Source organism: Sceloporus occidentalis, unplaced genomic scaffold, assembly GCF_023333645.1.
Source record: "Sceloporus occidentalis isolate IW3139 unplaced genomic scaffold, rSceOcc1.0.p SCAF_16, whole genome shotgun sequence".
In the NCBI taxonomy this organism is placed as follows: Eukaryota; Metazoa; Chordata; class Lepidosauria; order Squamata; family Phrynosomatidae; genus Sceloporus; species Sceloporus occidentalis.
The window spans coordinates 3,517,686-3,539,889 of NW_028316996.1; the positions used below are offsets into that span (position 1 = coordinate 3,517,686).

A 22,204-nucleotide genomic window follows, 5' to 3' on the forward strand; every position below is an offset into this window, starting at 1 on the left:
TTGAAAAACAGACGTATTCTGTTGGTAGCCTCCCTTTAAGCATAACATGCAAATAATTTAAGGGTGAAGTAAAACATTAATTAAAAAATAGCTTGTTGAACCTGTTACACAACCTAAGAAAAGACACTGAAATTTTTTAAAAATAGCTGAAGTATTTTTTTAAATTTTTTTTTTTACTATAAATATACTGATTCCCACGTGAGTCAGTATTTTTGTCTTTGCAGATGTTTGGCTGATGGTCCTTATGATCCTGGTTGTGATCACCGAAGTTTGAAACCTCATGTTTTTACTGCATTTTTTTTTATTTAATTGCAATACACCGTTATACACAATCCATATGATGTCTTCTTTTGCGTGTTATCTCTAGAGCTCTGCGCCTAGAAAAGCTTCTCCTACACCCCAGCCTCCGCAGACTCTAGAAGCCATCACTGAGCCTAGAGTGACTCTTGAATACCAAGCTGCTGTGGAACTGCAAATGTGGAAAGAAATACAAGAAGAGCTTTTCCTTAATCAGGTATCCTGCGACATATATTTTTTTAACTCTTGAATATAATAAATTACCAAGCCCAGTCTCATCGGCCATCTCCATTACATCATATCAGAACTTCACTGTTTAGACTCTGATGCCTACAGGACAGGGACCTCTTTTCTTCAAGTGTTCATGCCCATTGTGTCTCGATCATAATGTTTGTGCTATACGACTACACGTACTGTACCTCCGCTATAATATACTGTAAAAAAAAAAAAGTGTTAAGTAGAACCGTTAGTACCATATAATTATACTGTGCGATATAGTGTCGCTAATAACAAGGGCAAGGCAGGAAAGCCAGGTGGCCACCACACCTAAAATGTTATATTTTAAATTTGGGCTATATTGTAATGATCTGCTGATGATGGTGGTATAGAAATAAATAAAAAAATTGTAATTTATGTACTAATGCAGCACACAAGCGAAAGCCATGTTAGACTGTTGTTCTTTTGTTTCTGATGTTCCCTTTTTGGGGTCTGTTGAGAGAGAACTGGGAATATGGTTGGGGTTTTAACTCACTTCACTATTCATTCGGAATACACTAGCATGTTTCTCTGACATGCGTTGGCTCTGTATAATGTGTAAAGAGAATATGAAGACATAGCGCTAATTTAATTATACATTACTGAGGGTTGGCCATACTCTTCCCGCAGAAGACACCCACTATGGTTGAACCTTCACAAACTCTCCTGTCAACTCTCCCTTTAGTGAATAGACCCCTTTGTTCTACTTCTGGCACTTCATATAAACACTCTTGTTAAAGGATAGGCTTTATTCGAATGGCCTCATACCCTAAGTCTGTAGCTGCTGGCTTCCAGCATTTTTTATCAGATTGCATTATAGTCATAATTTAGATATTCTTGGCAGTGGCCTGCAATGTGTATTTGAATTACTTATTAAAATAAACAAGGTTTTTTGGGGGGTGTAACGCTGGTGAGCATTTAGGACTTTTACCCTTCTGGTGTTCTGGCACAGTAATCGTTCTTAAATATTTTCTCATTCTCAGGCCTTTTTTATGCAGACAACTCATTTTATGTGGGATACACATATCCGAACAGGAGAGTTGAGCTATACCTTCTGTTTTGTCTCAGCTTTTCAGACTCTTAATATCAGATAACCGATTAAGCAATGGCTGAGCCCAGGTACTTTGGCCATAGTTTAAGTCATAGTTTAGAAATTCCAGATTTCAACCCAGGTGTTCTCATACTTGACAGCTGAAGAAAAAAGAACTGGCCAACATGCAGGCCCTGGCCGAGGAATGGAAACGAAGAGACCGCGAAAGGGAAGCTCTAGTAAAGAAACAGGTATAAGTCGTGTCTATGAACGTACATCTGTTTTATATTGTAATGTAATCACGTTGGAGAAAAATACTTGTTGTCTCAGAAAGATAAGGCTTTTCCTACGTTTTTCCATTTATTTAAGAGTCACGGAAAAGTGTTTATTTTTCTTCTTGTAATACCTAATGTGTGTTTTTGTATTAAAGGTAATCAGAAGTGTTGAGAGGTTATTTGCGGCATGCCTTTGCCACCGCTATTACTATTTTATTATTATTACTTATCACTATTTATTATACGCAAAAGCTACAACTATATCATTTATAACAAACACGGTTGGGAGACTCATTGTGTCTAGAGTGCGTGTATTCCCGTCCCACCACAAGTACGGTATCCGTGTCGATGCGCAGAACTACGTGCCAGTGACGTCTTAATGATGGCTGCTGCCGTAGGCCTGACTCTGCGTTTGCCATTCTCATTGCTGGGCACCATGATATACCAGCCTTCAGTTTCTTAAAGTGGGCCAGTGCTGCATAAATTATTACGGAGGTCCTCAATAGCGCCAATGGGCCATTTAGGTAGATCGGACATCTCTAACTGGTGGCAGAGGGGCCACCAAAACCCCTACCCATCCTTCCCCAGACCTGCTGCCTTGTCGACCTTGGCCAGAGAACATTACTAGCTTGCATACCTACACTGCTTGTGAAATATTTGCATAGAGGGAGCAACGTTTTAGTTCACGGTCACGTGTGTGAGACCTGTATATATTTATGTGTAAATAGTAAACTTGCCATCTGGAGCCTCGCTTATCTTTCTGATCAGTTTGTCACTCTCTGTTTTGAATTTCCCATACTGTGCAAAGCGTGTACGCAAACTGATGTAGATGTACACATAATCTTTATATTATCTGTGTATGTTTGTACATGTGCAATATCGCTTACAATATTGGCGGTCCTTCTAGGTAGCCGAATACAAGGCTCTGGAGGAGCAGTTACAAAAAGCCTCGGCAGACTTGGAGAAAAGAGAACAGCAGCTTACAAGTGAAGAGATTGAGGTACAGCTGGTCACTTTGCAGGATTGATTTATTTCATTAGCTGAGATTAGATATTTACTACACTGAAAAAAATCAGGAGGAAGGAATGGCTGTATTTGGTCAGATCTCATTAGACCTCATGGCACGGCGGCGACTTAATGTACACGGGACGCTGGGGATACAGAAGTACTACGTAAAATAAAAGGTGAACCAACAGTGCAGAGTGTGTGGCTTCTTAAGATGGGAAAACATATTAAATACACTTTCATTTTTAGGCGCTTAATTGCCATATTTCTATACGTGAGATATATTTTTAGCAAAACAAACCAAGTGCGCCAACATTAAAAATGAGGAATACTATCATACGCGTAAATATTGTGTATAAGTGTTAGGAATAATATATTTTGCGTTGTACTACCTTTTTCTACTTTCTTCATTTGTTTGCCTGTTAATTTAAAGAGCTGTAATGCTTCCGCTGCTGTATATGTATGTGTGTGTGTGTGTGTGTGTGTGTGTATGTGTATATATATATATATATATATATATATATATATATATTTGTTTTAGTAGAACATAATTACTGAAAATCACATACAAAATTGAAAATAACATATCTTTTGGCCCACAAAACATTTTTCTGTTGAAAATGATTTCTATGATGTGTAGACATACTGTTGGTTATATATAAGGATTTGATTTTATTCTGAACTGTACACATGCAGCGTATTACTGTATATTCTTTCACGGCAACTTGTTTTTATTCTTCTGAACTATAAAGTACGATATGACTCCCAAAGTTTTACCAGTGAAGCAGTGTTCTTCTGCCTTGAAGAGCATTCAGACAAAAAGCCATAAATCTTCAGGGTCACAAAGAATATCCTGCGTTCTGTTCTTGGCACAATCGTATTGGTAAAATCTGACATCTAGTTTGATGCAGACATAAAGCAGAAAACAACACTGGTGCCTTAAACATTTCCTTATCTAAGACACATTAATTTATTCTAGACATGTCGACATGCTGGATCTACATGAGGAAAGTTTTATTAAGATTGCCGAATGTGTCTTTTTGTATTAGAAGTATTTTTGTTGCCTACACTGTTTCATTGATGGAATCAAATTGTTAGGATAGTCTCATAGACTTGTATATTTTTAACTTTTTGGATTTGACCTTAAACTCACCTGTATATCAATGCTTTTTTTTTTTGTTCAGTGGGTCTAAGAATTTGTTTTCTTTTAACAAATTCAAGACCTTGCATAACCCTACTCCACGGAAAAAGGATTTTCTTTTCATTGAGCATTAAATACGGTGCTGTGTAATGCAGTTCAGTGTTGAAGAAAAGTTGGGTATATTGGATTTTGTTCCAAAAAATTACCTTAATCTGCAGATTTGGGCATATTTCGGGTGACTTTCCATGCCGAAACGGCACACTAAGCTGACTATTTATGGAAATACTAATTTTCTGACATAGATATTTGAGTCAGAGTCCCTCTGGGTAATTAGGACTGAGCCATTCTATTGTTTACCTTAAGGAAGTTGTTTTTTTCGCTTACAGTAAGATGTCATGCTTTCAGTATCCATATTTAGAATGACTTATGAAAACTGTGAATTAGTGCTCGTGTACAGCGACAGTTAGGTACATTTGTTCTGTCACTCATTAATTGGAACAGCCAACCCTTCCACCGCATTAACGCTCACTGGTTAAATGCTTCACTCGCAGCTGAAGAAATTAAAAGCAGAACTCCAATTAGAGGGCGAGCGTATTCTTCAGGAGCGGCAAGACTCCATCAGGCGAGTTCGAGAAGACTGTATACATCAAATAGAACGGGAAAGGTCAAAGGCCAAGCAGCTGGAAGAGGACAAGCTGCGCCTGCAACAGCAGGTAAGTGAAGCCCGGACTCCGCGTCTCGCTCTCTATCTGCGATTATTGTTTCTTTCCAGCAGTGAAATCAGCTGCTGCAAACACTTTCTGGAAGGCTATAATCTGATTCACGAGGATCCCGGTGATAATATACTTTTAGAAGTGATATTTGTGTTAGTTGGTTCATTTAAGACACTGCATATATTTTTTTTATTTTGCTTTTAGGTGAAAGTTGGCTACGGCCATTCCTTTATAGAAGGAATATGCTTCCACAATGTGTGTATGTATAATGTATATATGTGTGTGTGTGTGTGTGTGTGTGTACATGGTGCCATCAGTGAATTTTGTTGGAACATGTTGGAATTGGATGAACAGTTTATATGTAAAGGCATTTTCTAAAAGCAGAGGTAATTTATAGAATGGGAAAAAAGGGATGTTGTCCTTTTAAGTCACCTGTAATTCTCTAATAAAAGGTGTTACTTGTGTGGAATACATATGTATGTATATATGTGTGTGTATGTATGTATGTATGTATGTATGTATATATCTAGAGAAGAGAACATACAAAAGTTTAACTCCTTCAATGCCAGCACAATGCAAACTGGGTTGTGAGCCATACATACATACATACATACATACATACATACATACATACATACATACATACATACACACACACACATACACACTATATGGATAAAATTATTGGGACACACTTGTTAATGATTGAATTCAAGTGTTGCACAAGTGTATGAAATCAAGCACCTCCATATTAATGTCTATGTATTTAGAAAAAGTCATAAAAGTCCCTGTTGGTCTAATGGTCAGATGCCCCAATACTTCTGTCCATATAGTGTGTATGTATCTGTGTGTGTATGTAATATATATATATATATATATATATATATATATATATATATATATATATATATATATAAATATTATATATACACACACAATATATGATAAATTGACTACCTTTTTGTGAGAACAAATTTGCTAATATCTGTAATATACACAGGGATAGTCTATTCTCATTTTTGTGGTGACAAGAAAATAAATAACATTGTATATTTCTGTCCCAACTAAAAGCATTTTGTTAAAAAATATGTCACAGCTGACTTTTATTATTGGCACATTTCTACAGCTGATGCTTTCAGTATTTTTCTATCCCCAGACTTCAGGTTTGTGAACAGAACACGGACATGTTCACTGCCGCTTGCTTGATTATTATGGTAGATGATTGTAATGGGAGCTATATCATCATGTCGTTTTCTTTCCTCGCACCTTCTCGTTTTAGCTTCAGGAAGCAGAACACAAGCATAAATTACTGGACAAGGAATTCCGACTTTATAAGGAGCAGCAAAGCGTCAAACCAGAAATCCGATTACAGTCTGAAATCAATCTCCTCACACTAGAAAAGGTAACACTGACTGGATAATCACATAGACCGGGCTACAGTCTCGCTATACAGCTTTAAGTCTGACTGTCAGAAGCAAACAATATGACAGGGACAGTCGGACGTGAGGAATTTAGATCTGTGCTGGCCGTGCCCTGATCACCAAACTCATACAGTTCCAGACAGTATGAAGGATCCCCTCCTAATCTTTTAACACAGGATGGGGTCTGATCCCCGACAAACTCGAGGTCACTGGCTTACACCCCTTTAGTACAACTCCTTTTATACTAAGTTCTTCTTCCTATTGGTTAGTGCAGAGGTATGATGATAAAATGGCTGAATAAAAAGCTTGTGTATGTCCTTTGTGAAGTAACCTAAGCTTGTGTTGGTTGTGTGACCGCACATAGCACATTTCAATATGTACAGCCTGAGGAAAAATGTAGTCATTATATAAAGCCTTTTATAGATTAACGTATTTTAGAAAGCTTGGAAGTCTGAAGACAATAAAGAAGCTAAAGATATATCCGGTGGAGCCCGCAGCTAATGTGTTTTTTTTTCCACTCCGATAGGACGGCAACACACTTGACATCTTCCGCCTTTTTTATATTCTGGGTATTGAGGGGAGTACTTTGCCTCTGCACTTGGGATAACTTTATGGACATGTAGGCCATGTTTGTGGCCAGACTGGATAGGGATAGCCTGATGGCAGTACTGGTGACTAGAAACAGTTAATGGTCTGCAGCTGCTGAGTGGCAGCAGGAGAGGAGGCTTCACGCGGCCATTTGCAGCATTATGCACGAGGTAGGCAGCCTTAGGAGGAATCTGGAAGCCAGGTTAGTGGGAGAGCAGTGAGGAGAACATGAAACTCAGTCCATTCTGCAAGGCTAATGGCAACATACTGGGCAGAAAGAACATATGCTTCCCCAGGCCTAATATGCAAGGCAGTTACATGGTGGAGTGCGTGCTTGTAATATATATATATATATTTATAGACTATAGGTATTCTGTCTTTTGCTCAAGGAATGTTTGGGATGAAGGTCCTTGTTTGGATCCCATCCTATTTTTGTATAGATTTTCCGATATTTACACACTAAAAGGTATAGGGGAGGAATAATTTATATGTTTAGTTCTTCGCTACCTGCGCTAGGAGGAGTTGTTTCTAATTTAGTGCTGCCAGGAGATGAGTGAGAAGAAGCAATTCTCCAGGTAGAATTCTCTATCCAATGCAGGGATAAAAGTCAGAATAGAAATTGATGCTATGACTTGTCTGAATTAATAGAAACTCTGATATTAATAACTCTGTCTTTAGCTTCACTGATGTGTATCTCATTATTTAATATACAATTCAAATTAGGTCCATAGAAGTAAAAAATTAGAGGATTAGTGGGAGGCAAAAAAGTGGTGTTGATTTATATATTTATATATATATTATGTGTGTGTTTTTTTTGTTATGTAAATGTTAAAGGCGAGGTAAAATTATTTAAATGTTCTAGCCAACTTTATTTCTCAGTTTGAGACTGAGAAAGTACATTCCTAAAACAAGGACAGCTTGGCTTGAGTTCAATTACAACAGATCCACTATGGCAAGTAAAAATAAGCATTTTGATTCAGTCGTTGTGTATGTCTTCCCCCATTTTAAAGTGACAGGCTTAAAAAAAAATCAGCAGTGAACTGTCAGCACCGTAAAAGCTGAGAGCTTCAAGCTGCAATGTACTGTATATGTATATGTAGTCGGCAACATGAAACTTCATGTTAAACGGTTCAGGTCTAATATATATAATTTTTTATTGTTTCATATAGCGCCATCAAATTCTGTAGCGCTGTAATATATATATATATAATTAGTGTTGTGCAAAGGTTTTAGGCAAGTATGAAATGCTTTAAGAATAGACATGTTAATAGTTTATTTTTATCTTTAAAATAATGCAAAGTGAGAGAACAGAAGAACTGATATTTGGTGTGACCACCCTTTGCCTACAAAACAGCATTACTTTTTCTAGGTACACTGTTGTTTTTTGTTTTTTAAGGAACTTTTTTTTTTTTTTTTTTTCCAAGTCTCCGTTTAACCCCTTCGAGACAAAGGCTGATTTTACTTTTTGTACCCTTTGTGACAATGGCCTTTTTAACATTTCTGCGCTGCTTGTGTTTAGCTGTAATTTTCTTCTTTCCCGTTTACTGAACCCACACACATTAGATATTGTTTTTTTCAGGACAAGAAGGGCTTTCTTTAGATGACATTGTTTTGATTGTATCATATTATTTACTATTAAAAAAATTATAAAATATGGTGAAAAATTTAGAAAAAAATGACTGTTTCTAACTTTTAGTTGAAAAATCTTTTACTCATCTATAAAAGGTAATGAAAAAACCTGCTAAATAGATTCTACTATTTGTCCTGAGTTTAGAAATACCCAATGTTTTTATGTTTTTTTGCTTTTTTCTACCCATTATGGGGCAATAAGTACAGGTAGCGTTTTGCTATTTCAAAGCCATTTTTTCCAAATCTGGTAATTCTTCCCCCCATGTGCCATTTCGGGTATCTTTGAACCCGGCCAATGCAATTTACCCCATCAAGTCATATATTTTTGAAAACTAGACAGCCCAGGGTATTCCAAATGCTAGTATTTTAACTCTTTCCATGCACCATATCTACCACCAGTCTTTGTCAAACTTTATGGTAGTCATTTTTTTGCATTTGTTTTGTCATACACATTTTACTTCAGGTATGAATTAAAATGTTCTAGTTTATGTCACTATCACAAAACACCCCAATATGTGTTCAGCAACATCTCCTGAGCGCAGCGATACCCCACATGAATGATTTTGCCTGGCTGTTTGGGGGCAAAAGGGCCACATTTGGGGCATGCGCATTTTTCAATGTTGAACTTTGGCATTTGGGGATCCACTGCCCATGCCCTATTTGGTACATCTTTGAGCCGGGCCATTTCAGTGTGCCCAATAAACCCATATATTTTTGAAAACTAGACACCCCAGGGTATTTCAAATGCTAGTATTTTAACTCTTTCCATGCACCATATCTACCACCAGTCTTTGTCAAACTTTGTGGTAGTCATTTTTTTGCATTTGGTTTTCCACACACATTTTAATTCAGGTATGAATTAAAATGTTCTCGTATATGTCACTATCACAAAACACCCCAATATGTGTTCAGCAACATCTCCTGAGTACAGCGATACCTCACATGAATGATTTTGCCTGGCTGTTTTGGGGCAAAAGGGCCACATTTGGGGCATGCGCTTTTTTCAATGTTGAACTTTGGCATTTGGGATCCACTGCCCATGCCCTATTTGGTACATCTTTGAGCCAGGCCATTTCAGTGTGCCCAACAAAACCATAGATTTTTCAAAACTAGACACCACAGGGTATTTTAAATGCTGGTATTTTAACTCTTTGCATGCACATATTTTACCACCAGCATTTTTTCAAAGTTTGCAGTAATATTTTTGTGTGTGTATTTTTCCCACACACACCTACTTTATGTATGAATTTACAGCTCCTGGTATATGCCGCTGTCACAAGACACCCCATAATGTGTTCAGCAACATCTCCTGAGTGCAGTGATACCCCACATGCATGGGTGTGTCATTTTTTGGGGGAACTAAAAGGCCACATTTGGTACGTGTGCATTTTTCTAATTGGAAATTAGATGTGTGGCCATCCTTCCCCCCGTGTTAATTGGGACGTTGTTGAACCTGGCCCATTCAATTTACCCCATCAAATCATACATTTTTTAAAAGTAGACACCCCACGGGCATTTAATATGCCAGTATTTTAACTCTTTCCATGCGAGAATTGTTTTAAGCTAATATGCTAATTTTAGGACTTGCTCACAAAAATATATTTTTTATATATATATATATATTTTTTTTATTATTTTTTTTAAAAAAAAATTTAACATTTTTTTTCAACTTGGAGGTTCCCCTGATAGTGACATCAGTGGGAAATGATTTTTACATTTTACTGTTTTTTTACTATTTTTTTCTAATTATTATTAATTTTATTTTATTTTTTAATTTATTTTTACTAATCACACTGTGATTAGAAAGCTGGGCTCCATTGACTTGCATGGTGAATGCAGTACCTGTATTCAACCTGCAAGTGGAGCCAAAGTTCTCTAGATGGTCTGGACTATCTAGCGAACTTTTAAAATTTGTGGTTCCTGTTACAGGACGGCGGCCATCTTCCTTGATGGCGAAGATTGCCGGCAGCTGCGGCTGTGACCGCTCTCCGGAGCGGTCACAGCCCATCAAAAGGTTAGTGTTTGGTGTCGCTGGATGCCTCCTGATCGAGGCATTCCAGCGACACCATTTAAGTTTAGGAGGCGATCGTCGATCGCCTCCTAAACGCTTTTAAAACGGGCGTCCGCCGCCATACAAAGTATGGCGGATGTTGACGCCCCGTGGAGGGGCCAGAGATGGCCCCTTCGTGCCGATCGCGGCGTTGCTGAATGCCTCGAGGTCGAGGCATTCAGCAACGCTTTTTGGGTGCAGAAAGCGATAGTAGATCGCTTTCTGCACCCGTTTAAAGACGTGCCGGTCCTGGCACGTCAATTGTCGTAAAGCACATGCTTTTCCGTGCCGTGCCAGGACCGGCAATTGTCATTAAGGGGTTAATAAAAGATCAGGTATACAACAGTGTGTTACATCCGAAAACATACCAAAAGGCACAGGTATAGTACAGAAGCACAATGCACTGCAAAATAAATCACGATGAATCAATGGTCATAGGCAAACGACATATCGGTTCACAGGGCGATAATCATGCATGACAGAGAGCATCGTGACACGGAACGAAAGGGAGAAGTATGCAAAAGTACATAGTGTGGAGCAGAGGTGCTCAATAGACAGGTTAGATAAGTGGAGATCAGTGTCCAACAAAGACCCCCTCAACACAATGCGTATGGTAAAAAGGCACATAAGTAAGCACACGGAAATGTCCGTACGGAGAGAGCAAACAAAAACAAACAAAACAAAATCATGAACACAACATAAAAATCAGAGTCAGATGGCGCGTGTCGCTACAACCACATAACACCTAAGTGCTAGCGAAGCAGCCGAGGGACACAAAGATAGGGGAACACCCAGAGCAGGGAAGGGTGAGCCGCGCAAACGGACCCAGGGGTGGCAAACCCACACGACCGAAGGGGCCCCTCAGGCGGACTGTAAAAGAGCAGGAAAGCGCGGGGAAGAGGTGAGCTCCTTCCACCAGAACCAGCGCCTGATGAACAAATATTCCTTGCCCCTGGAGGCCCACACCAACTCCTCCATGTGGGCAATAAAGTTCATCCTGCTGACCCAAGCCTGGATCGGCGGAGTGTCACGGCTTCTCCAAAAACGGGGGATAACAGCTTTGGCCGCACTTAATATATGGTACGTCACTGAGTGTCTATAAACAGCGACCGGGAGCTTGTTTTTTAACCCCTTCGTGACAAAGGCTGATTCTATTTTTTGTACCCTTCGTGACAATGGCTGTTTTATCGTTTCTGCGGTGTTTGTGTTTAGCTGTAATTTTCTCTTAACCCATTTACTAAACCCACACAAGTTATATATTGTTTTTTTCAGGACAAGAAGGGCTTTCTTCAGACACCAAATTTTTTTCATATGATGTAATTTCCTATAATAAAAATAATAAAATATGATGAAAAATTGAAAAAAAAACACATTTTCTCACTTTTATTTGAAAAATCTTTTATTCATCATAAAAAAACTACTGAAAAAACCTGCTAAATAGATTCTACTATTTGTCCCGAGTTTAGAAATACCCAATGTTTTTATGTTTTTTTGCTTTCTTCTACACGTTATGGGGCAATAAGTACAAGTAGCGTTTTGCTATTTCAAAACCATTTTTCTCTGAATCTGGTAATTCTGTCTCCATGTGGTATTTGGGGCATCTTTGAAGCCAGCAAATTAAATTTACCCCACCAAACCATATATTTTTTGAAAACTAGACACCCCAGGGTATTTTAGATGCTGATAGTTTAACCCTTTCCATGCACTAATCCTACCACCAACCCTTGTCAAAGTTTGTGATAGTAATTGTTTTTGCTGTTTTTTAAACATACTTTGTACTTCAGGTGTAAAATTACAGCTCCTGGTATATGTCACTGTCACACAACACGATATGTGTTCAGCAACATCTCCTGAGTACATTGATACCCCACATGCATGGGTTTGTCAGATTGTTTGGGGGCAAAAGGGCCAAATTTGGAACATGCCTCCTCAGCCGTATACCGCTGCATGGCAACAATTGCAGCAAAAATAGTAGGGAAGGAAAGGGTTAATGGCTCTAATAAAAAAAATTAAAAAAACCCTAAAAAAAAGTACAAAAAAAAATAAAAAGTAAAAAAAAATGTAAAAAAAAAGAACCCCAAAAACAATTGCCACTATGCAAGATCACTGTTTATGCAGTGATCAATGGCAATGAAGGGGTTAATATTAAATGGGTGGCTCTTATAAGAGCCTTTGGATCAATAATAATATATATTATTGAGAATACCTAAAAACACACTGATCTGTCTCTCTCCCTCACTAGAAGCAAGTGAAGGAGGGAGGCAGATCCAATACTGATCAAAGGCAATGTTTAGAAAACATTGCCTTTGATTTATCAGATCATGATCACTCTTATGAGTGATCTGACCACTAGGGGTGTTATTCACTGGATGTCCATGACATCCAGCAACACCCCCCCCCCGATGATGACAGCAGGCTCCGCCCCCGGCTTGATGGGCGCCGCCATCTTGAAACACCGCATGTGTTTCGAAGACGCCGGCACCGGGAAGGTAAGTTGAGCATTTAGGAAGCGATCGCGAGTCGCTTCCTTTGCTAAACAGGTGTTGCAAAGATGCCTCGATACTGAGGCATCTTAGCAACACCAGCTAAGCAAAGGAAGCGACTCGCGATCGCTTCCTAAACCCGTTTTTCGGCGGCGGGCGCCGCCATGTTTGAAAGACGTGCAGTCTTTCAAACATGTTTTTTTATTTGCTCCTAGGAGCGATCGGGGGGGGCCGGGAATGTTTTTTTTTTGGTGTTGCTCAATGCCTCGATGTCGAGGCATTAGAGCAACACCGTTTGAGTGAAAAAATCGATCACGGATCGATTTTTTCACCCGTTTAAAGACGTGCCGGTCCTGGCACGTCAATTGTCATAATCGTCACGATTTTCGGTGACGTGCCCGGACCGGCAATTGTCATCAAGGGGTTAAGGAACTTGACAGGTTCTTTCCAACGAACAAACTGCCTTCTGCTGTAACCACATTTTTGACATTTTCATGCATCAATCCAGAGCACCTTCAGCCATTTTCTTGTACCCCAGGTCCTGTGTTTTCATAAATAGTTGAGTAGTTTGGCCTTGTTTCCACGCCGGAGGTTTGACTTTTATGCCGTGAAGACCACTTCTCACCAGATTTCTCCAGACAGTAGATGGTGTGCGTGGGTCCCACTGTTTTCTGCCAATGTGGAGCTGATAGCTCTGCTTTACGTCTTATTGCCCAGGGACATAAGCGGATTCCTTGGCCAATTGCTGCATCTACGGTCCCCGACATTGGACAACATTTTTTTCACACCTGTCTAAAACTTTTGCACAGTAGTGTACATGTATGTGTTTTAAGATGTGTGTGTATATAATGTAGTAATTAGGGCAGGCTTTAGCAAGTGTCGATACTTTTGTACTTGAAGGTTGATACCTTTTGAGAGTTTGCCCCACAAATGAAATGCTAGTTCATTTAAAAAAGGTATTACCATACACCAGTACTGGGGTGCCTTTATAATACTGGACTAACGCCGATGGTCTGGGTGGTGTTATTCAGCTTTGATGCTATGTTGTTATTCCTCATGGTTACTTTCTGTTTCCTCATCTGTGTCACCGGAGGCATTTATCAGAACGGCATCAGCTTTTGTCTCAATACTATGGAGTCCTTATAAAAGTTAGTTCTATGTGGTCGCCGTTGCATCTTACAGTATGCAAATCAGCACTCATATTCGTTGGCTTTTGAAGTTACAAAATAAAACTTCTGTCTCGTTTTCTTCCCTGGTTGCCTCTACTGAAAGAAGAAATCATATTTAAGTATGCTCCCTGCACATACATTATGGCAGTCCTACTGAAGTCAACAGCTGCTGAGATGAAGACTGATGCTCTATTAGCATGTATTTGAGTGTGAGCCCAGTCTCCATTGACTTAAATCCGAGTGCTACCGAGCATGTGTAGGCATGCACCTTACTATACATCATGCTTAGATTTCCTTGTTTCCATAGAGGCAGCTGTGGGAGCCGTTAAATGGGACGGATGTTTTATTATCTAACTTCGGTAACCAAAGAATGCCAATGCTTATTTGCATGCAGTAGAATACAAAATAAATTTTAGTATGAAGTCAAAATTCAACTAAAAGTTACATTAAAAAAGTGGGTCGGGGACTAGACTGTATTTTTAAGCATTTCCTATTCCTCAGTTTGTTTCACTTTGATATTTTTATTTTTTATATGTATATTGTATTTAACATGCTTCATGTATACCTAACAGGTTGAGCTTGAAAGAAAGTTGGAGTCTGCCATAAAATCTAAACTACATTACAAGCAACAGTGGGGTAGAGCCTTAAAGGAGCTGGCGAGGATAAAACAGGTGAGCCTATGTTTGTTTTGCGATGTATAAGTGTCGGACATGCCAATGCTGTTGCTTATAACCGCTTACGAAACGTCGCCTTCCAGAAGGCCTACACTCTTCTCTTGTTTGCCGTTTCACAATAGAAAGTGCGTAGTTGCCGCACGCTATTAATCCTTTGAACGGTTATTACTGTTTTGTTTAGAAAGGTGTTTATGCTAGTAATTTGTCATACCTTACCATCGTAGATTATATAAAACATTATGCACGGTACAAATTAGATGCCTGATTTGTTAATAAATGTTAATGATGAAGTCCAACTGGTAGATCTTGGAAGGGAATCAGTTTATTTATGCCTGTTGCCAATTTCTCGCTTCTTTCCCCCCTTTTTTTTTTTTTCTTCTTTCTTACGTATGAGTAATGATTTCCATGACTAAGTTGTGCCTTTGCAAGGTTCCTTTGGTGAATTATTGTAAGGCTTAGTCAAAAGAGTAAACATTTGGAAAAGCTGCCTTCTCGCTCATTTGAAGAATCCAGCACCCCACGTTTGTTCATTAATAAAATAATAAATCTTGGCTTATTACCTCAGCTTGAAAAGTGAGCAGTTATACGCAGCTAATCATTTTAATTCTATCCATTATCCTTTGAATGTCCGACTTTGAAAATAAATAAATAAAACCAATGTTAAGTTCCGTAGAGAATAGTTTCACATACATAATAAATACAACAAAACATGTTTTTGGAACGACAAAGCTTACTATAAATAATTGAAATTCACGGATATTCTCTACTCCAAAAAAAAAAAAATGGTTGGGATAAATTTCAGCAGTAGTCAAACAACGCTAAGACTGTTATGTTATCTTTTCAAAAAAGGTAACGACCCCAGAAAATGTATAAAGAAATATATAAATATATATAATTTCTGTTTTGCAAAGAAATATATTTTTTTCTTGGGTGCATACACTTCTCAAAATTAAACCATCCTGCCAAAAATAATTTTCCAATTACATTTTTTGTTTTAAGTTTTTTTTATTCTTTAGACAACTTTTAGGCAGAGAAAATTATTATTATAATAACTGCATATGACTATTTTATTAGTAGTAATACCATTATTTTTGTCGTTTTACTGTTATGTCTATTATGTTGCTATTTTTATTAAGTTAATCATAATTACTTTTTGTGCTTGTTTACTATGTTCAATGTAAAAAATATAGAATTAAAATAACAAAAAAAGCAATTAATTTAGAGCTGTGAAAGTGATATAATGCTTTTTCTTTAGGGTTTTTTCTTTTTTCCAGCCCCAGAAAGAACTTGTCCGACATACAGATGTTGAGCTCCGAGCGTCCTTTGCTGCATTTGCTCAGCACACATATTTCTGTCTGACATCTGAGCTGTCACACTCGGTCCTGTGCTTATCCACTCACAATAATTAATTTGATTCATTATTAAGTAATTTGGCCAAACATGGGAAGCAGAGCTTTGTTTAAAAATATATTAGCTGGAAATCCAGAGCTCGGCTGAAAACTGTGTCTTGAAACCATCCAGGCCCTCCTACTAACTTGTCAACTCTGGGTTATTTTCAGAAAACTTTACTTGAGTTCCGCAGCTAGAACAGCCTAAGTTTCCCACAGACTCACTTGGTATGCACGAGTGGGAGAGCGAGCAGTGGCCGCTATTTAGCCATTGTTTAGTCTACTATACTCATGTTTACCTCTCTTTTCAGGATTTATAGGCAGCCATAGCAAAATAAAGATTGTGCTGGCTTGATTGAAGAGCCTCTTGTCCTTTTACACTCCACGGGTTGGCATGGAACGCTCTTTCTGTTTAACCCCTACTGTGCTGGACGATAGTGTAGAACGGAGTCGTCAGACACCCGCCTCTGATAAAGGGTTTACTGCAAGCAGAAACGCGATTCAGATCTTCTCTAGTGGCTGGATTAAGTAAAAGAACCTACAGGGGACTATCTGCTTAATATCAAATTCTCGCTTCTTTTGAGTTGTATACATTGGAAAGATTAGGCTGTCCGTGGAATCGCATACATGCCCTTAATAAAAAATAGGGGTGGGTTTTTAGCGAAAACATAGGACTCGTTGTTTAGGAAATAACAATTTATCACAATGATTAAAAATGATCAAAGGGTTTTTCTATAATCCTCATCTGTAGTTTATAAATGAAAGGCAAAGGATGGTGGGTTTGTCAGCCATGCTTCATTTGATTAACCATTTCTGCGATAGTCATTTTATGCTCCTCTTAACTTTCTTTTGCTAGTCTGTTGCATAAAGTAAACAAACACAATGTCTGGATATGGCTGAGCTGGAGGTATCCATCTTCCCTGGCTTATCTTGATCTCGCTTCCCTAAAAAGCAGCATCGGGTTTGTGACGATCCATATTTACACAGATGGGCTAGCCCCAAAAGTCTTAAGTTGGAGGGAGCAGGGTGGGTAACAGGGGACGTTGGTGGGGGCCGCACACGACTCCACTTCTTGGAGGAAAAAAAGAAATTGACCGGAGACTCCAGATAAACCCCAGAAAGTTTCCAGCGTGTGAAAAGTTCAGTATTTTTGCATCAGTAGTTCTGTGTTGCGTGTGCATAATATAATTACAAATGGAAACTGGTTGTGTGCAGCTTATAAAAGATAGCAGGATTTTTGTCCTATTGTCAGGCTTCATGGGAAATACACATGTTTTTGCTGTAGAACATGAAATGCTTAATTGAATCTGTCGCCGAGCCTGCAATTCAGAAAGGTATACAGCCCACTCAATCAAAAGGCTGGACAGATCTGCCCTGGATTAGTGATACAAAATATTTGGGAAGTGTTTGCTTAGACTCCCATACTTTAAAGTGGATCTGTCGCCTTCCTGCACGTTTTCTTAATTCATCAAAGCTTTTTTTTTTTTTCTTCTAAATACTGAATCGTACAGAAGATGTATAAACCTTTTTTATTCTACTGACACAAACCGCAGTAAATTCACCAGGCAAATTAAGCTTGAATTATAACCATTCTCTTAGCTTGTAAACATTGCTTCACCACAAAGCTTAAAGAGCAGCAATATTTCAATCTAAATTCCAAACATTAGTGTTTAGCATTTATCGTTTGGAAACACAATGTTTTAAAACAAAATGTTAGGACAATTTTGGATATTGTGAAAAATGGGGTTTTCAGCTCTGTTGAATGAAGCCATATTGTGTAAAAGTGAGAGCTGTATCTAGAATACTACTAACAATTATTTAAATTAATCCCCTGCGTAAAACCTGGCTGACCCTTTGTACTTTTAACCCCTTAAGGACCAGAACGTTTTCATTTTTTTACGCCAGAGGAAGTTTTGTTTTTGCTATATCTTTCTTCAACCATTATTTCCCTCTTTCTCATTTCTTGCAAATTAGTGTTTGGTTTTTTTCAAGATAAGTAGGACTTATAGGAATATTATATAAGTGTCATATAAGGACAATAATAAAAAAAGTGTATTCACAAATTTGCAGTTGAACAAATTATACATAGCTGGTATAAATGTGAAAAAAATAAATATATTTACTTTGGTCTGATTGGAAAGCCACCCTATATTTCTTTATAATTTTAAATTATTTTAACATTTTTAGCTATTTTTAATCCCAAACCTACTTTATTCCTGATAAATTTCCACCAGACTAACTACAAAATATAAACATAAAAAGATATATAAAAAAAAAATCACCCCTTAGGCTCAGTGAATCACTGTTTCTTTAGTATTGTGAGCTGGAGAGAAAAAAAGGACACTAGCAGAAAAAGAGAGGCAGAGAACAGTCTGTGCATGAGCAGTTAGCATCAGTGAAGCTACACTCACCGTAATTGCAGTCAATTGGGACAGGTTTTTTTTCTCTAGGGTCAAAAAACTTGCGGGTGCGGACGTTTTTTTGAGCGTTGCGGGCCGTCAGACAATGTACCTGCGGGTCCCAATAATCCCGCTCGCTTGCACAAGGCTGCCTTCGCGTTGCTCACACACAGCGTCTCTTCTCTTGTTCCGTCCAGGAACCCAGCGGAGTCACGTGAATTTACGTCACGTCACATGACTCAGTTCCTGCTTCCCCTGGGTGGTACAAGAGGAGAGACGCTGTGTGCGAGCAACGCGAAGGCAGCCTTGCGGGAGTGCGCGTGAAATCTGCAGTTCAGGTAAGGGGGTGGGGGAGTTTTATGGACGAGTATACGTGATTGAGGGAATGAATGAGTATCTGTGAATGAGGGAATTAAATTCTTCACTATCTCTAAAATCTGTGACAGAATTGACAAGTAAAGATGTCTACCATGCCATCTTTGTTTGCAATCCTGTCTAAAATAGTCAGCTTTATGGAATAATTCTTTATCGTTAGTGAAGAAAGAGTCTCCAATACTTACCAAAATTGATGTGCTTTGTAAAATTTTATTTCCTTATTAGTGGCAAAGAGGTTAATTTATTGCCAGATTTCTGGGCTTTCAACACCAGAATGGAATAGAAATATAACACCCTATTAGTGCTGAAAGGGTAATGGAGGCAAAGAACACTTGGCGTTTACAAGAGCTCATGATAAACTAATACCAGCATCTTCACCTGATACAGATTGCGCTTCATTCACCCAAGTGGCTCTTTAATAGTCCCCATACCCTCGACTTGTAAGATAAATAAGTCTGTGTTGCAGTGTGTCAGCAGTCAAAGTGTTAATTTTTTTGTATGTTTTGCTTCTTTTAACTAGTGATTCTAGATATTAATGACTTGGTCAGCTTCCAAAACACAAGCCATGCTTAAAACGATAATTAATTTTCAAATGGAGCAACTTAAAGCCCTGCTTATGTGAATGAAAGATTGATGGTATGTAGTGGAGCCAGACATAGTTCAGGGAGTCACTAGGCAAGATATTACGACGAAGCAAATGCAAACCATCACAGCACCCCTGCAATTCTCCACGCTTTCTTGAATGTGAATTTCTTACTTCTGAGCTGAAAACTGACTGATTTGTAGTATTTAGCAGTGTAATTTTAATGGACTGTAAAATATTATGTACTCTTCAACTACATATCTGTGCATTAACTCTCCCCAGACTTTGCTTTGCAATAGATTTTTTTTTTTACAACACTTCCTTTCATGCCATTCATAATATATCATATTGCCTTAAACAGCGCTTTTAATTTAGTAAGCGGATATGCAAATAAATTGGTGTTACTTACTAAAGCCCTTTTAGTTGCACAATGTAAGGCTCAGCAATACTTTTTATTTTATTTTTTAATAAAATATATTTATCAAAAACATATTGGTGCTATACCATAAAGCTTTATGAAATTTCACAGGAAAGTTTAGAGCCCCACCAATAGTTTAATGTATATTACAATATTTTGGAAGTACACCATTATGCGTTGTATTGCCCAAAAGAAGCCAAAAAAGTACTCTCTTAGAATGTTCCAGAGATCTAACATAATGTCCCCTAAAAGTTGTTGCCACTTAACAGTTGGTTTGGCTTCTTGAAGCAACTGCTGGCAGGGAAGCACTGCCATTGGAATTAATGTTGGTGCTTTCTTGACATGTCTGCAGGAATGGATATGTAACTCTTGTGCGAGCGTGCATTACAGCTAGCTTACTGTGAATATCCTAAGTATGCATATAACAGAGAGTTAAATGAAACTCATCTCCTGCGAGGCAAATGCAGCTCCCGTGTGGCCACCTTGTGGCGCTCAAACTGAGCACAGGGAGATGGCCCTTCCTTTAAAGCAGGCTGCTGTGGGGTGGAAGTGGGATTGCTGGTGCTGGCCTTGCCCAATCCCACACACGGACACCAAATATATTGGACATGTCTTCCATATGGCAGCCACACAAGGTGTTTTATTAAACCATATATAATGCTTATTTTGATCAGATAAATGTAATGACGGGTACATTTAAGAAACCAAATTCACCTAACCACACCATTGCTTAGAGCAAAGCCTCCATGTGTTTTGTAGGCCTCACACATGCTTTTAAGTCTTTTATTCAGCAACAGTTTGATTAGAATAAGTACATAATTGCTTTGTTCCTGTATTGCTATATATATGTTGTTTTTTTAAGCGTGAGCAAGAGAATGCCATGGCCCGACTGAAGAAGCAGCAGGAAGAACTTGAACAAATGAGGCTACGCTATTTGGCAGCTGAAGAGAAAGATGTCGTAAAAACAGAGCGCCAGGAACTTGAAGAAATCAGAAATGAGCTTAACAGGTACAGCAACCGAAATAATGTTCTGTTTCGTAGGAAAAAAAACATGTATTGGGAACATAACAGTGATCATAAATCGGTGGACTGCAGTGATGAAAATCATGTTTGACCATTTTCAATATCTGCCTCAGCTCCTGTTGATAAGTTCCCTTTCAGCATTTGTAGGGAGTTTGGGGGGGGAAATTTTCGTTGGTCAGTAGAACATCAAAGAAGTTCCCAAATTCTAACCAGATACTATTGGATAAAGACTGACATCACTTCAGATACTGTGCTAGATATAAATGTGATTACAATTCCTAGTAATGTTAAAACATCCTGAAAATATTTGACTGTTTAAGTCTGCATACTTTAAGCGCATACACCAGAATTTATAGATTATGTTTAAGCCTTCCCCTTTAGAACTCTTTGTTTAATTGTAGCTTATAGTCATGTGATACTTGTGTTAATTCTTTTTAAAGAAAATTAAAGAGGGCCATTGAGTTGTGTTGCCCAGTTAAAATGAGAAAAAACCTATATGGAGTAGCACATGCGTCGACTTTGTGAATAATGGCTCATGGTTCTCCTGTAAATATGTTTCCTTTCATGCTAAAAGATGTGGTGGTCTAATGTATTATCTTTATTAGGCTGAGGCAACAAGAAGAAAGAAAGCAGCCCCGTGATTCCGGAGGCAATGTGAATGGGAGAATGGATACCTCTCGGGGTAAACAGGACGACGGTTTAGAAGATTACCTTACCCGGCTAATAGAAGAAAGGGACACGTTGTTAAGAACTGGAGTGTATACCCATGAAGATCATATCATAAGCGAACTGGACAGACAGATTAGAGAGGCAATGGCTAAAAGGAGCATTAGATAATGTAGTTGCAAGTAATTCTACCTCTTTTATTGGCCTTCAGCAGATTGATTGGACCCCAAATAGAGTCCATTCCTCCGCTGTGCCTTGCAGTGTGTCACTGTCACTTCAGCACCACTCATTTTTGTAAACCACAATATTTGTGGATTCAGCAATAAATATATATTTTTCTAAAATGTTAATTTATGTTTTCAATAGTATGTCACTTGTTTTTTTTTTGTTTTTTTTTTAATTAGATTGAACCGCATATGAGTCTTTGCAATATAACATATCTTACATAAGGGGCATAAGTTCGTAATCAAATAACTTTGACAGTTATGTATTATAACTAATAAATTGTTTGGGTTTTTTTGTATATGCGTGTAATATTAAATTTTTTATGTTAGCCCAGTGTTGTAAAAGAGAAAAAATCATTCTAGCGTGAACTGCGGGTGACAAGTATTGACTCTCTGAG

At 38.3% G+C, this 22,204-nt stretch overlaps 1 protein-coding gene across 1 annotated transcript in view; it reads left to right on the forward strand.

Annotated features, from left to right (window-relative positions):
* Positions 1–21,753, forward strand: part of LOC149302948 (centrosomal protein of 120 kDa-like) — a 35,112-nt gene extending 13,359 nt beyond the window's left edge. Inside the window, exons 13-20 of the mRNA XM_089481716.1 lie at positions 368–514; positions 1,744–1,833; positions 2,765–2,857; positions 4,555–4,716; positions 5,996–6,118; positions 14,629–14,727; positions 20,756–20,901; positions 21,522–21,753. Coding sequence (XP_089337842.1) covers positions 368–514; positions 1,744–1,833; positions 2,765–2,857; positions 4,555–4,716; positions 5,996–6,118; positions 14,629–14,727; positions 20,756–20,901; positions 21,522–21,753 — 1,092 coding nt within the window. The remainder of the gene's footprint in view (positions 1–367; positions 515–1,743; positions 1,834–2,764; positions 2,858–4,554; positions 4,717–5,995; positions 6,119–14,628; positions 14,728–20,755; positions 20,902–21,521) is intronic.
* The last annotated feature ends 451 nt before the right edge of the window (positions 21,754–22,204 follow it).